At 35.8% G+C, this 14,706-nt stretch overlaps 1 protein-coding gene across 4 annotated transcripts in view; it reads left to right on the top strand.

Moving 5' to 3' along the window:
- The window catches only part of BCAP29 (B cell receptor associated protein 29), a 48,688-nt gene that overhangs the window by 12,144 nt on the left and 21,838 nt on the right, over positions 1 to 14,706 (top strand). For all 4 annotated transcript variants that reach the window (XM_080818271.1, XM_080818272.1, XM_080818274.1 and 1 more), the window contains exon 6: positions 3,720 to 3,828. In XM_080818271.1, coding sequence (XP_080674397.1) covers positions 3,720 to 3,828 — 109 coding nt within the window. The remainder of the gene's footprint in view (positions 1 to 3,719; positions 3,829 to 14,706) is intronic.

Raw genomic sequence — 14,706 nt, 5'->3', positions numbered from 1 at the left:
TGGGGTATTGTAAAATAAAGAACCACTCTATTTTTTACTTTGTTTTGTTTTGAAAAGACATTAATCTATAGATGTCATATAAATTTCCTTTTGTAGTAAATATAGGTCTGGGAAATCAAGATCCTGGTATTTCTGTATTCAAAAGCAGGCAGTAAGTCATTTCTGCTTTTTTGCAAAACAAAACAAAACAAAACACAAAATCAGCCTCATTTTGTACCTCAGTATTACTTGTTTCATTTTCTGTCCTTTCATCTTATTTCAAAATGGTGAAAGTAAAAACAAAACCCTTAAAGCTTTGATTAATATGTGATGGCTAAACTCAAAAGCACCCAGCCTTGTATTTGTAAACTTACTGTGTACCTATCTTGATTTAAAATTATGCCTATCATGTTAGAGTAATGAGTTTTAATTACTAACAGAACACTGATTTTTCTTCTTATTCTTTAGTTGTTTTCCTTTTACTCATCAGCTTTAAGAAAATGGAAAGTATTTTTGTAAACTTCTGGTACTATTATTTTTTCAAATATACCATAATTAACATATCTAAATTCATCTTGTCCTTCAAAAAAAGCACCTTCCTCAAAACAATTTTGGCACTTTTCTTTTAGTATTGTTTTCACAACAAGTTACCCTTGCAAGGAAATTTATTTCATGACTATTGATTCTTTGATTCCTCCACAATTTCTCTCTTTCTCTCTCTCTCTTTTTTTTTTTTGTTTATTTTATTCTTCCCCTTTGATTCCATGCTGTCCTGGTTCTCTGCTTCCTATATTGGAAGGACCTAGTCATTGGCCCCAGATCATCAGAGACCCATAGATATGCTGAGCTAAAGCTAGCACACAGTAAGGAGAAAGTTCATGAGCTGCACATTAATACTGTCAGTGCCCAAAGTGTACTAACTGACCGAGAAAAGCCAGAGGTCAGAATATCAAAGATCACTTCTGTTTTGAGATATTTCATGTAGATTTTGAAATATTAGCTACGGAAAGATAAAATTGCTGAAACAACTCTTTATTCTCTATCAGAGACACCTTACCTAATGGAAAGCACTTTTACTGTGAGATCCAAGAGACTTAGTCCTAACTCTAATAAAAGTAATTAGCATTGTGATCTAGGGCAAGTCACCTCATTTGTTCTCAGGTCCAAGGTTATAAATAATAGCTAACACAACGCCAGGTACTGCTTCAAATCCTTCACGGTAAGGTATTAATTCTTAATTCTTGCAACAACCCCATGAGGTTGGTAGTGTTATTATCTGTTTTTATATGTGAGGAAATGGAAGCACAGGAAGGTTAAGTGACTTGCACAGAACCATTCAACTAATTAATGACAGAACTAAGATTTGAATTCAAGCAGCCTGGCTCTAGAATCCATACTCTTAACCACATTTTTTGGTGCCCTTTGTATGCTATCTTACAAAATGACTTGTAGGTGCTGCCTGAGACCCCTTTCTGTTCGGATACTCAATTAATGAAATAATTATGGAAGACCAATCAACTGTTAATTCAACTGCTTTAAAATAACAGCAGTGATGGAGCTTTACTTCTTACCAGTTTTGTTTTGTTTTTTCCCCAGCCACTCGCCATTATGGTATAAGGTGGGTGGGACAGGGAACACATGCATTATTGTAGCTAGTAGCTAGCTATTGAATTTCAGTCCCAGGGCTCTTGGTCTTTCTCCAGCATCAAGTCACACATAATAAATCTGGACAAGTTTGCAGGTGCAATAATGAAAGCTTATTTTCAAGACCCAACACAAATCCAACTTTCCAAGTCAATGGCATAATAATTCAAGCAGTCAGTATAAACATTCCTGCAACTCAGTGGTTTTCTTCCAATTTGGGTAATCACTGGAGACTGTGTGAACTGAATTCAGTGAAGTAACAGCTGGATTATTTTGAACTTGAAGTGGGCAACAAATTTATAGAGTTAATGGAAAAAAAACTTGTTTTTTTCTGCTCTTTTTTTAAATTTTGAAGATAAGAGGCTCCTTAAGCTTAAGGATGTATTTTAGTGTTTGTCTCCTAAAAAAATTCTTTGTGGTCATATATTCATGAGAGCTTTAATTCCTCCTTCTAAGCTGCCTAAACTGTATTATAAGAAGATAGAAGATAATACAGTATTTGATCTTATACTACAGTTTTTATGCTCTTGTGTCCCCGTTTCCACTAGACTAAAGTTACATGAGAGCAGAGACCATGTTTCTCTTACATTTTTTTCCCTAATATCAGCTAATTATAAAAATTGTAATATATTTACATGTAGCCCATGCTCAGTAGAACTTTGTGAGTTTTGTTTATTGGATATACCAGCTTACATTAGAAAAGGAATCACCCGGCAGTAGAAATTCTTTTCTGTCACTTTGTTCAAAATTGTCCTGAGCTGTGTTTTTTACTAGACTATAGAAGCTATCAATATCAAGTTGCTTCCACTTTATTTACTCAAATAACCCATGTCAGTGTATACATATTTTTTTTCAAACATTAGTTTAATTTGCCTTTTGTGGTTACTTAAATATCTTAAAACTTCTCTAAGATAAGTAAGTTTCTTAATTCTGTTGACAATGATAGTTTCCTTTTAGGCCTACAGATTATGAAATTTTTACTCCATGGTATTTTTATTTTAGTCAAATATTTTACTATTCTGATCTTAATTTTTTTTGCCCAGAAAAGATGATCTACAGGGACGCCTGGGTGGCTCAGTCAGTTAAGTGTCTGCCTTTGGCTCAGGTCATGATCCCAGGGTTCTGGGGTCAAGTCCTGCGTTGGGCTCCTTGCTCAGCAGGGAGCCTGCTTCTCCCTCTGCCTGCCGCTCTTCCTGCTTGTGCTCTCTGTCTCTGGAAAATAAAATCTTAAAAAAAAAAAGAAGAAGAAGATGATCTACCAACATACAAAAAACATTTTAAAAGCCTGCACAGAGGGGTACCTAGAGGAGCTCAGTCAGTTAAGAATCTGCCTTTGGCTCTCTCTGGTCATGTTCTCACGGTCCTGGGATTGAGTTCCACATCCAGCTGTCCGCTCAGCATCGAATCTGCTTCTCTCTCTGCCTCTGTGATCCCTCTCCCTCTATGATTGTTTTTGCTCTCTCTAAAATAAAATCTTTAACAACAACAACAAAAAAAGGCCACATAGATTTTAGAATATTAAAAAACATTGTAAAAGATTAGCTGAATAAGATTAATTTGGGAACTATTCAATGACTATTTAGAATTAGGTAGAATATTCCAAGCATAGAGATAGCCCTATCATTATACACTTACCCATCCCCACCCTGACTTATATTCCTTTTTTACAGATTGGTCTGCATAAAAATAGTCTGAGTAGACAGCTCTGTAATTGGAACATAATGGTTTACCAATTAATACCATCCTCACAACTGTTTTTTTCCTTAGAAAATTTACATCACGCATTTAACAGAGGAGGAGACATTCACATTACTTACCTAAATACTTTTTGAAAACATAATTTTAATTATAGCCCAACCAGAAACTCTAATTTTCATTTCAGAGATTTCAGCCTTAGTAAGAAGAAATCTTTTTGTTCGCCAAATATCAAGTTTCTACCAGCAAAAGTACATTGTAGAAAATTATAGAATACTAAAAAAATAAAGAATCAAATAAAGACCAATAATTTTAAATATGTTATTCAGCCTACTTCCTGAAACAATATGTGGTTGTTGCAGTCTAAGCTTACTTCTTTCCATAACTCTCTTTTCGGATAGCTCTTGAAAAGCAATGCCAAGGAAGAGGAACACATTTTGGAAGCCGAAAATAAAAAACTAGTAGAAGACCAGGAAAAACTGAAAGCTGAATTAAAGAAGACTTCAGATGGTAATTTTGTGTGCATGTGCAGAAGTAGAAAGTGTAGCATGATATTTTATGTGGTTACACATCACTGTTTTCCCTAAAACAAAACTAATGGCTCAATGTTCTTCTGGCTAAAATAACCAAGAGTGACCTATTTACAAATTCCTGCTCAAATAAGAAGATAAAACATGATTTGGGCCAAGAGAAACATGCTCTGTTATACAGAAAAACATGTAGGTGTTTTAGATCTGTGTTGTAAATATAGATGTTCCTGCCTTAGCAGAAAAGCTATGTTCCTGAAAAGTTGCTTGTAAATACAGTTTTGGAAAATGAATGACATTTTTCCATCATAGTATATCGCTGCTTTGAAAGAAGCAATTGCAGGGGGACAATTTTGATTACAGGAAAATATATTGCTTATCTCAAACCCTAATATTTCCTACCTGCCAGATATAAGGAATGCATTCCCTGAAAAGAGACTGATCGTGTAGAGTAAGCAACAGTCTGGAATTGTTGACAAGTTGAATGGCTTATTCTAAAATACATTACAATCAGGACTTGGGAAGGCACCTATTTCTTCTATGTTTTTTTTTTTTTTCTTAAAAAAAAAATTCTGATAGCATTTCCTTCTTTGTCAAAGAAAAAATTCTTACTGCTTATAGCCACATAACACAGAAAAGTAGGTACCCCAAGTCCAGTGTCATCCCAGGAAACTCAAGAATAAAAATCTGTGGCTTGACCCTTGGACAACATCCTTGCATATAACAGATATTCCTTGATGTTGGCCAGACAGTGGCAGACGTCTCAGCCAGCCAGAGTTAAGGTAATGGATCAATGCATAGACCTTCTTCGATTTCAAATCTCTTCCACCACTTTATGTTGGAAGTAAATTGGAGAATGTTCAGTGACTGAATCAAGGATCTACTTTTAGACTATTTGTAAGTTTATACTTTTTAAAGTAGATCTCAGCTTAATAAAAGTTTTTTATAATATAACTTGCTTTATTGGTTATCTATTTAACATATTTGGATAGAGTTTACTTCATCATGATATATTTGAATTTGATATGGAAAGCCCAAAGATAAAAGCTGACTCTGTAAAAACAAAACAAAAATCCATAGGATATTTCATATGATATAAAATTCTTTAATCACTTTCTTACTTCTTATTTAAAGTGAAAAAAAAGATTGGAAGCAGTAAGTTAAAAAATAAGTTACTCTTCTAGACAGATAGTGCATTATGTGGTTGATGTAGTATAGTCCAAAATTCATTGCTGGTACTGTTGTCTCTTGTGTCATTACAAAAGATTTGGAACATGATCAAGAATTTTTCACATTTACATGAAAATAAATTTAATAATCACCCATCTTTTACATTAGATGTTTAAGAAGAGAAGCAGTATTCTTTTTTTACCCAGCATAAAATATTGCTGCTAATCCTTTTGAAGACTGCAAGGGACTGTTTCCAAAATACATTTAATTAGTATAAAAACATTGTTTCAAAATCTTGCTTTCTTTTTTTCATACCTGTCATGGCATGGATTCCTCTTTTAATTTAAGAAGGGTGGTACAAAAATAAAGACAACAACAAGTTGTTTGCCACACTACACCTTCCTTTTTCCTTTGCCTTTCAAAAATCCCAACTTTAAGATATTTTGAGCTTTGACTTTATAACTCTGAGATATAACTCTAAACCTAATATTATTTTACCGTAATATAAAGAAACTCAGTATTTCTTTAACAGGCAATTGAGATGTTTGGAATAGATGAACTCTTTGATAATATAGACATTGTGTTTATGATCTGATAACAAGAGATACCAGCCTCTGTGTTTAAAGTGTAGACTACAAACCTACTTTCAGAGTGAATCAGAGTTGAGGTAAAAGCAGATTTTACCTGTTTGAGTATGTCCTGTTAGGTTTCTGCAAGATGTGTAATATTTTATGAACACATTTTATGTACCCAAAATTATTATTTCACATAACAGTATTAATGACCTTGAGAAGATCAAAGCTCCATTTCTAAAAGAGATATATCTTTAGCTACGTTCTCCTGACATATTCCAGTCAATTTCATTAAGGCAAGAACTAAGAACTAAGAAGTTACATAAATTAATAGTGCAAGGGATTCAGATGAATTCAGTAGCACAATGCTTTGTGTTGTATATTACCATTCAAAAATCGTCATTAATTTCTCAACATTGAGGATATTAAGACTGACAGTGCTTAAGAAATGTTTCAGAAAGTTCTTTTACATTTGAAAATTGAGTAGAAAAGCAGTGTGATTTCTCTCTTAATGGAGGCAAATAGAATATTTCAGTATGCATTTTCTCACCCTTGGTGTTTGTTTAATCTAAGTGAAACATTTTCTCCGAAGTATACTAATGGAGATAGAACATAAATACAAATGTTTATTTTAACTGGTTAACTTCAAATTGGAAAAGCGGTGTTCTGAACCAAGGTATTAAGAACACTCTCTTAGTAGTGCCAAACACTCCATCAGTTTTTAATCACCAGCTCAGATTTGGACCAGAGTTAGTAAATTGTGCTTCAGTGCAGTAATATGGCCCTGGTGATCCAAAAGAGAGTATGCATGTCCCAGAGCACCTCATTTATAGTCAGGGCTAACTTAGTCAAGTGTAAGAACCCGATCTGTCATTTTTAATGATCAGCTTAACAATAACTCTGATACCCCAGTATGTGGAGTAATTGGGAAAGGGCACTGCCATGAAAAATGAGAACTTATCTCTGAAGATTTACGAAGCTCACATAATAATAATAATAAAAGAACTTAGAAGCTCTCGTAATAAAAATAGATCTTGTATGAAGTGAAAAATCTTGTGATGTCCAAGGCGACTGACTTCAAAGGAGTCTCCCAGGATAACTCCTGGTTTTTATTCTTAAAAATAAATACTTTCTTGGCATTTATGCTTATAAATAAATACTTTCTCAGTATACATTAACTAGAGGAGACATGTCCCATTCATTTATTGCCTGCATTCATGCAATGGTAAAAGTAGATAATGATTTTAAAAGCGAGGGCACTGGCTGGCTCAGTTGGAAGAGCATGGGACTCTTGATCTCAGGGTCGTGAGTTTGAGCCTAATGTGGAGTGTAGAGATTTCTTAAATAAAACAAAACAAAACAAAAATGTTTTTATAATAAATATGTTTTAATAAAACAATAATAATACAATATTTAATAATAATATTTAATAAAAATTAATAATTGAAATGATTGAGTTTCAGGCACCTGCCTGGCTCACTCAGGGTCATGAGTTCAAGCCCCACGTTGGGCATAAAGCTTACTTAAAAAAAAAAAAAATTTTTATGTGGAAATGTCTCCTCCTTATTCCTTTATGAACAGAAATGTATCCATTACATGCTACATTTTAAAAGGAGTTCTCAGAGCTGCCAATCTTAGGATAGAGGTTGAGTAGTAGCCTGCCTATTTCTGCTGCATAAAGGGAAAAGAAGAAAAGACAAAAAAGTGATTGAGGCAAATTCCTTGATCCTGGCTTTATCCTCCTTCTCTCCTTTCCTCCCTCCCTCCTTCTTTCCTTCCTTCCTCTTTCGTCCCATCAGCAATTTTTTAAGGAACTTTTCAAACAATGTATTTATTGCAAAATCTTTTAATATGGAACACAGAGACATAAGCTTTTTATACAGATTTAAAACTGAGGGATGGAACACGTGGGTGGTTCTGTTGGGTGAGCGTCCAACTTGTGCTCTCTGCTGGGGTCTCGATCTTGGGGTCATGAGTTCAGGCCCCACATTGAGCTCTGAGCCTACTTTTAAAAAAAATGAAAAATAAAAATAAATAAGTAAAACTGAGGGCTTATAAAATTCCTTATAATTGAGTTATTTGAGCCATCTAAAAATAAATTCTCAAAGTCTAACATAAGCATGTTTTACACCTGAAAATTTTTGTGAACATGAACTATCTTTAATTTACAGCCATATCAATGCCATCATCACCTTATTTTAAAGTTGTTAATAGTTTAAACAAAAATATGTCAGTTTTGTCATATTTTTTGCTTCATTTCCTTTTAATGAGCTTTTATAATTTGAATAAGAAATTCAAATTTTTTCTCCTCTGTTTATATAACTGGAAGTTTCTGCTTCTTTTCCATCTCCTTCCCTTCTCTTAATAACTGAAGTAAAGTCCATATTAAAAAATAATAGTACAGTGTATTTGATGGATGTGACAATAGACAATATGTAATTAATAGTATATTAATTAAGCAAAAAAATTGCTCCAAGCTATTAATAGCAGTTGTCTTTGGCATATACAAAGAATTTATTTTTTTCTGGAGTTGAAATTATTTTCTGCAATGAATTTCTTTTACATGTACAGTGAAAAGGATGAAAAAACAAAGTCTCTTCCAGATATCCAGGTAATCTAAGGCATACGTTTTTGGGGCTTGAATCATCTAATCAATTGAATCTATTCCCAACCTTACTTTGAGAGTAGATACTACATATTAGAAGTTGTTTAACCATTGCTAAATGACATGGATCATTTGCAAAATCTGAAAATGTACAGAGTCTAGTCAAGTCACTGAACCTTTTTAAGCTGCAGTTTTCTGTAAAATGTGGGAATAGGCTACTTAACCTTTAATGTCTGTGTAACTCCAAATAATACAATTATGCAAAAGTTACCATCAAGAACTATTTTCACTGTGGCTTTTTGACCCTTAAAATTGTATTTATTTTTCATGAGAGAAAATTTTTCACCGTAAGTTACCTTTCTTCCAAACTGAGTTCAGCAGGTGGTTAATTAAGCCATATTCCTCACAGAAAAATGTTTCATGTAGGCTTAGAGTCATTAGGACAGGGCCTGGCATGTTTTATCGACCCATTAGCTCATAGCTCAAGTGTGTTATATGGAATGGGGTTACAAAAATTAACCCTCTTGGGTGAGACATAACCATTTCTCACTAGGTTATAGTATGGTTGTTTTTTTAGAATACTGATATGGAATAATATAACTGCAGGAGAGGAGAAATGATTTAGTTAAAGAAATCAACATGCTCTTTTCATTAAAAATATTGGGGAAATAAAAAAGAAGATTAGATCTTTAGATCTTTTCTCTCTGAGTATCTTTCCTTACAGAATTATAACACAAAGTAGTCACTGTAATGCTTAAGCAGAGTACCTAATTCTGTTTTGTTTTTTTTTAAGATTTTATTTACTTATTTGACAGACAGAGAGCACAAGTAGGCAGAGAGGCAGGCAGAGAGAGAGGAGGAAGCAGGCTCCCTGCTGAGCAGAGAGCCTGATGTGGGGCTCGATCCTAGGACCCTGGGATCATGACCTGAGCCGAAGGCAGAGGCTTTAACCCACTGAGCCACCCAGGTGCCCCTAATTCTTTTTTTTTTTTTAATTTATTTTACCAGAGTTTTCATATACAGAAATACTGAAAGTTGAAAGTACTACTACAGGGCTTACAGTGAAAAATAGCAATTTCCTAAGACCCTCCCCAGAAACAGCTGTGTTCAGCTCATTTGGCTGTTTATTCTGATGTTCACCTCCAGATTTCGAAATGCAATGTTTAGGTAGCTGTTTTTTTATCTTTCAGTGTGTGGGATTTTTTCTTTGACTTTCTTACATAGAACAGAAGAACTTAGCTCTCTTGCCCAGCTCCTCAGACACATTTCCCATCCCCTGTCATTCCAGTATGAGCATATCATAATTTTTCTTACATCACGTTATTATGAGTATGTATCTACTATTCATCATTGTCATGAGAACCCCTTTGCCCCTTTCCCACGCTGATACCCTTTTTCCTGAGTTCCATGTTTTCCACGTTTTATTTACTCTCTCCTTTTGGTAGATCATACCATCCAGTAGCTTACTGAGAAAGAGTATATGAAAGGTAAATAACTTGAAGCCATGAATGTCTGGAAATCATTATTTTCTGAAACTATCATTATTTTAGCCTTACCCTTCTTTGAAAAATGCTTAACCTCAGAAATTCAAAGGCAGTGCTCCATTATCTTGTTTCTATTGTTTCCATTGACATAGCCAGTCATTCCAGTCCCAGATTCTTTTTGTACATGACCTGTTTTGTTTTGTTTTGCCTTCTGGAAACTTGTGGAGTCTTCTTTTTGTCCTCAGGGTTATAAAATTTCATCATGAGAGGGATTTTAGGAGGCAGGCAGAACAAACAAGATTAGGGGAATGAGGGAAAGCAAAAATATAAGAAGACTCCAGGTTTCTAATTTGGTTGACTAAGTAGGTAATACTTTTAACCTAGATTAACACCAAAGGAGATGTGGGGTGCCTTCTTTTATTTGGAGAGGGAAAGCAGATAAAATAAGTGTGGTTATAAATATGCTGAGTTTGAGGGGCCATCGGGATATCCTAGTGAAAATGCCCCAAAAACAGTTGGAAATAAAAATTCAAAGCTTTAAAGAAAGGTCATCTGAAGCTAGAGTCTAAGCCATCATACATATGGATAACTCTGACAGTTAAGTCAAGGAGTTAATGGGAAAATCAAGGAAGACTGTATTGAGTGAGAAGGGAGAGGTGTGAACACAGAACTCTGGCACATACCAACATTTGAGGCTTGGGCTGAGAAAATCAGAGGTGCCCCGTGAGAACGAGTCACCTCCGGCTGTCTGATTCTGTCATTTAGCTAGTAGGAAAGAGCCGCTGGGTTCCGGGCAGACGCCTCTACCTTGCAATGTGTCTTAATAATGTGAAGCTTGCTGATGACCAAGAAGGTATTTATAATATGAAATGCTAAGTGTGATTATAAGATTTTCTTCTAAAATTTTTAAATATCTTTGAGGAGTACCTGGGTGGCTCAGTCGGTCAAACATCTGACCCTTGGTTTCAGCTTGGGTTATGATCTCTGGGTCATGAGATCAAGCCCTGTGTCAGGCTCTATGCTCAATGGGGAGTCTGCTTGAGGCTTCTCGCTCTCCCTCTCCCTCCTCCCCAACACTCACACTGTGAGTGAGAGCACTCTCTCTTTCTCTCAGATAAATAAATCTTAAAAAAAAAAAAAAAGACATTTTTTTAAAAGGTATTTTGAAATTGCAAGAAGGAACAGAGTGAGAAGCGTGTGGCTAACATGAGTTGGAGCAAGTTAGGATATATGAGGAATCTGAAGCTTGGGAAACAAAGATCGCTCAGCCATGCTCTCTCCTCTCTGGACTACCTCACAGATTACTGTAATTTGATCTTTTCTTCCAAATTTGAAAACCGATAGCATTTTCCTTCACTTCCTCTTTCCCCTTCTTGTTTCATCTTCTTCTCAATTATTGGCAGGAGATGGCTGTTGAGGTAAATTTTTATTGACCCAACACTTCTGAAGGTTTATATTTAATTTCGAGAAGTCTTCCAGTGATTTTCCTGAAACCAGCTTTGCCCTCTACACTAGATTAATAGCACATTCTTCTGCTTCATAGAAGTCCCCACAACCTTCATGAACCAAATACCTCTCAACAGTTTTTATAGGACTGGTTCCTGGGGTTTGAGATTCTGCGGATGGCCACATTTCCTGCAGGGTTACATATTAAAGAGGTTTTAGCAACACGGAGTCTTTGCTGCATTCCATTTATGAACTTTTCCGTTTACCTGCCATAGACGAAGTATGGTGCTGGATACGAGGAGGGATACCAAGGTACATATACTGTCGTCCCAGTCTTCACGGATCTCTAGTGAGAACGGCAGATACATTCACTCATAACAGGAATGTGAGGCAAGGGATGGTAACTGGACTGAAGGGAAAGCGCAAAGGGCTGTGGTAGCACAGAGGAGAAAGAGATGGATTCTTATTGGCAGAGTTGAGGAAGATTTCGTAGGGGAGGCATTTGAGCTTGGTCTCAGAGATGAGAGGGATTTCAGAAGCAGAGATGGCTGTGTCTTCCCCTAGCCTTGGGAACGCACACAATCCAAGGATTAAAGGCCATTGTGCCTAAGAGAACAGCTTATGGACTGGTTTGTGGAGTGGGCGTGATGAGGACGCCAAGCAATCTGAGACAAGATCTGGGGACCATGAGTACCATGCGTACAAGTCTATCGTTTATTCTAAATTGAGCCCAGAGATGGCAGCAGGTTTTAAGCAAGAATATAGAGAGCCAGAAAGTCTTTCACCAAATAATTTGTAGACAAGAGATTTAGATAGAGAAGAAAGGATAAATAGCTCTCAAATGTGTAAATGTCTTTGTTTAAGAATTCTCTTGAACAGTTTGTTGAAGATGCTAGTAGCATCTGATATTTGGAAATGTGGAGTTTAAAGTTACTCATACTTCATTTGAGACCAGTTTTTGCATATTAGCCTCTCTGTGACCTTGGAGAGGGAATTTACTCTAAGCTGTAGCTCTTCATGGAGTCATTGCATATAAAGCACACAGCCCAGTGGCTGGTCTGTGTTCAATTTTAATAAAGTGCTAGACTTTACCATTATTGTTGTTGTTATTTCTATCAGAAAAGCTTCCAGGTTAAACAAGGAATGACTGAAGAATTTTAAAAAGAAAAGTTTATACCTGAGTTTTCAACCTAAAAAATTTTGTCAAAACTAATTTAAAACCTTTTCCTCAAGTTAGGAGATAATTTTTCTGACAATATCTTACTTTACAAATCCACGTAATACTGCCTTTTTGGTACACCATAATGAAAAGGCAGTCAGACTTAAGGTAAAATCTTTCACAAGCTTCTAAATTGAAAAAGAGAAAAAGACCTTTCAGAGTCTGATCAGTGGTATAACATGCAGTGTTAGATGTTTGACTTGTTCATTTGCTAATTAAATCTGGGGTTGGTTTACAAAACCAAAGTGAAATAACAGCTCTGTTCTTTTCTGTGGCTGTCTTGGAAAGTTATTAGTTGAGCCCAGTGTGTTTTAAATGCCCAGTGTTTCTGGGTGATGAACAATGAGATGGGTTTGTTTGTGCTTCCAAAGCTGGAGCATGAGTTTTTTGCTTTCGGTGCACCTGGCTGACTCAGTTGGTAGAGCACATGGCTCTTGATCTCAGGGCTGTGAGTTCTAGCCCCACGTTGGGTATAGAGATTACTTAAAAATAAAGTCTTTAAAAAAAAAGATTTTTGCTTTAGAGGTTGCCTGATCACCCAGAGTCTCAGATCAGCCTATCCAAAATTAAATTTGTCATCCTCTCCAAATTATCCCTGCTTTGGGTTTTTGAATCAAAAACTGTCAGCTAGATTGCTAGAAAACTAAAGGAGCGGGGGAAAAATCTCTTCTTTCTAAAATTAAATCTCATTGCAAGCCCCCTGTCTGATAGCCTTTGTTCTTTCTATAAGGAAAATTGATAGAGTTAAAATGGGAAACTTTTTAGGAGGTTTCTTAAAATTTTCAGAATGATTTGGATCCTGTAGTTCTTCTGAGTAAATTTATGATTTAAGAGAAACTGATAACACTTAACAAGTGTTGTTTTAGGACAAGGGCCAGCAAACTATAGGCCAAATCTTGCCTGCTGCCTTGTTTTTATAGATTAAATTTTACTGGAATAAAGCCACGCTTATTCGTTCACATATTTTCTATGACTACAGAGTTGAGTAGACTAGACAGAGTCTGCATGGCACAGAAAAAAATATTTACTATCCAGCCCTTTATAGAAATAGTTTGGGAACCCATATTTAAGGTCTTTAAATAAAAAAGAGTATCTTTTTCAGTTTAAATGAGGTGATGCTGAAAAAAATTGCTTCTGCCATCAATATTGTTATAAAATTTGGTGTGTACCTAATTGCTTGTTGAATACTGATCAGCTATTTTAAGAAATTATATATATTTATATATAGTAAAGCTAGTTCTTTGTTTATAGTCCAGACAAATTGACTCCTTCAATTCTCATATATGATGGGTTGATAATTCTTCTGGATATCATGTATTTCTTCTGCTTACACATGACCTTGCTTTATAAAGTGTACCCTTTCCAAAGCAGTTTGTATAACCTGTACTTAACCCGGTGCTTTGTCTAAAATGTACATCCTGATTTTTTTTTTAAAGATTTATTTATTTATTTGACAGAGCGAGAGAGATCACAAGTAGGCAGAGAGGCAGGCAGAGAGAGGGGGAAGCAGGCTCCCTGCTGAGCAGAGAGCCCGACGCGGGGCTCGATCCCAGGACCCTGGGATCATGACCTGAGCTGAAGGCAGAGGTTCAACCCACTGAGCCACCCAGGCACCCCCATCCCGATTTTTAAGTGGAAAGCCAGCATATTAATGTAGTTTATAATTATTCTTTGCTAAGTAACAGATCCAAAATTGTTTTCTTAAACATTTAAGCAACCTAACTAAGATTAATTGAGGAAGTCTTTATGCATTTATTGATGTTCTTTTCACCAATAGCACACACAGTGGGGCTGATTTTATTTATTCAATTAGAAAACCTATTTATCAAGTTCCCTAGCCCAGAGTACCAGTAAACTTTGAAATATCTACACGCCTTAAGATCCATGTCTTTTCTAAAACCCAAAACAACTTTACTCATGAACCTAACCATGTTCCCAGTAGCCCAGAATGTATGGGCAGGCACTTATATATGCAGAGTAATCATTCATTTTCCCTTTGTTCTGTGCAGGAGAAAAGTAGATCTGTATTTGGCTTTATTTATTAATGTTGACTCCGTGATATAATTAGTTGTGCAGCTTTGTTTCCATTCCAGAAATGTCTTAATCCTCCTCTTGCAGAGAATGCAGTCTTGTAAAACACGTCCCCATTTAGTCTTTGTGCCTTTTGTTTGGCTTCTTCATATTGCCACCAGCGTAGTTTTTCAGCACCACAGGTCTGATGATGCCTCTGCACTATTTAAAACTCTTCCTTGGTGCCTGTCACCTTTGCAGCTCTCCAGGATGACACATATAATCTTCTGTGATCTGGCCCCCACCGTCATCTCCAGCTCTGTCCCCCAGCCTTGTCCAATCTAAATGTTATACT

The sequence above is a fragment of the Martes martes genome (assembly GCF_963455335.1).
Source record: "Martes martes genome assembly, chromosome: 11".
NCBI classification, from domain to species: Eukaryota; Metazoa; Chordata; class Mammalia; order Carnivora; family Mustelidae; genus Martes; species Martes martes.
Note: the sequence above shows the minus strand (reverse complement) of the source record. Positions and strands in the feature narration are given on the sequence as shown.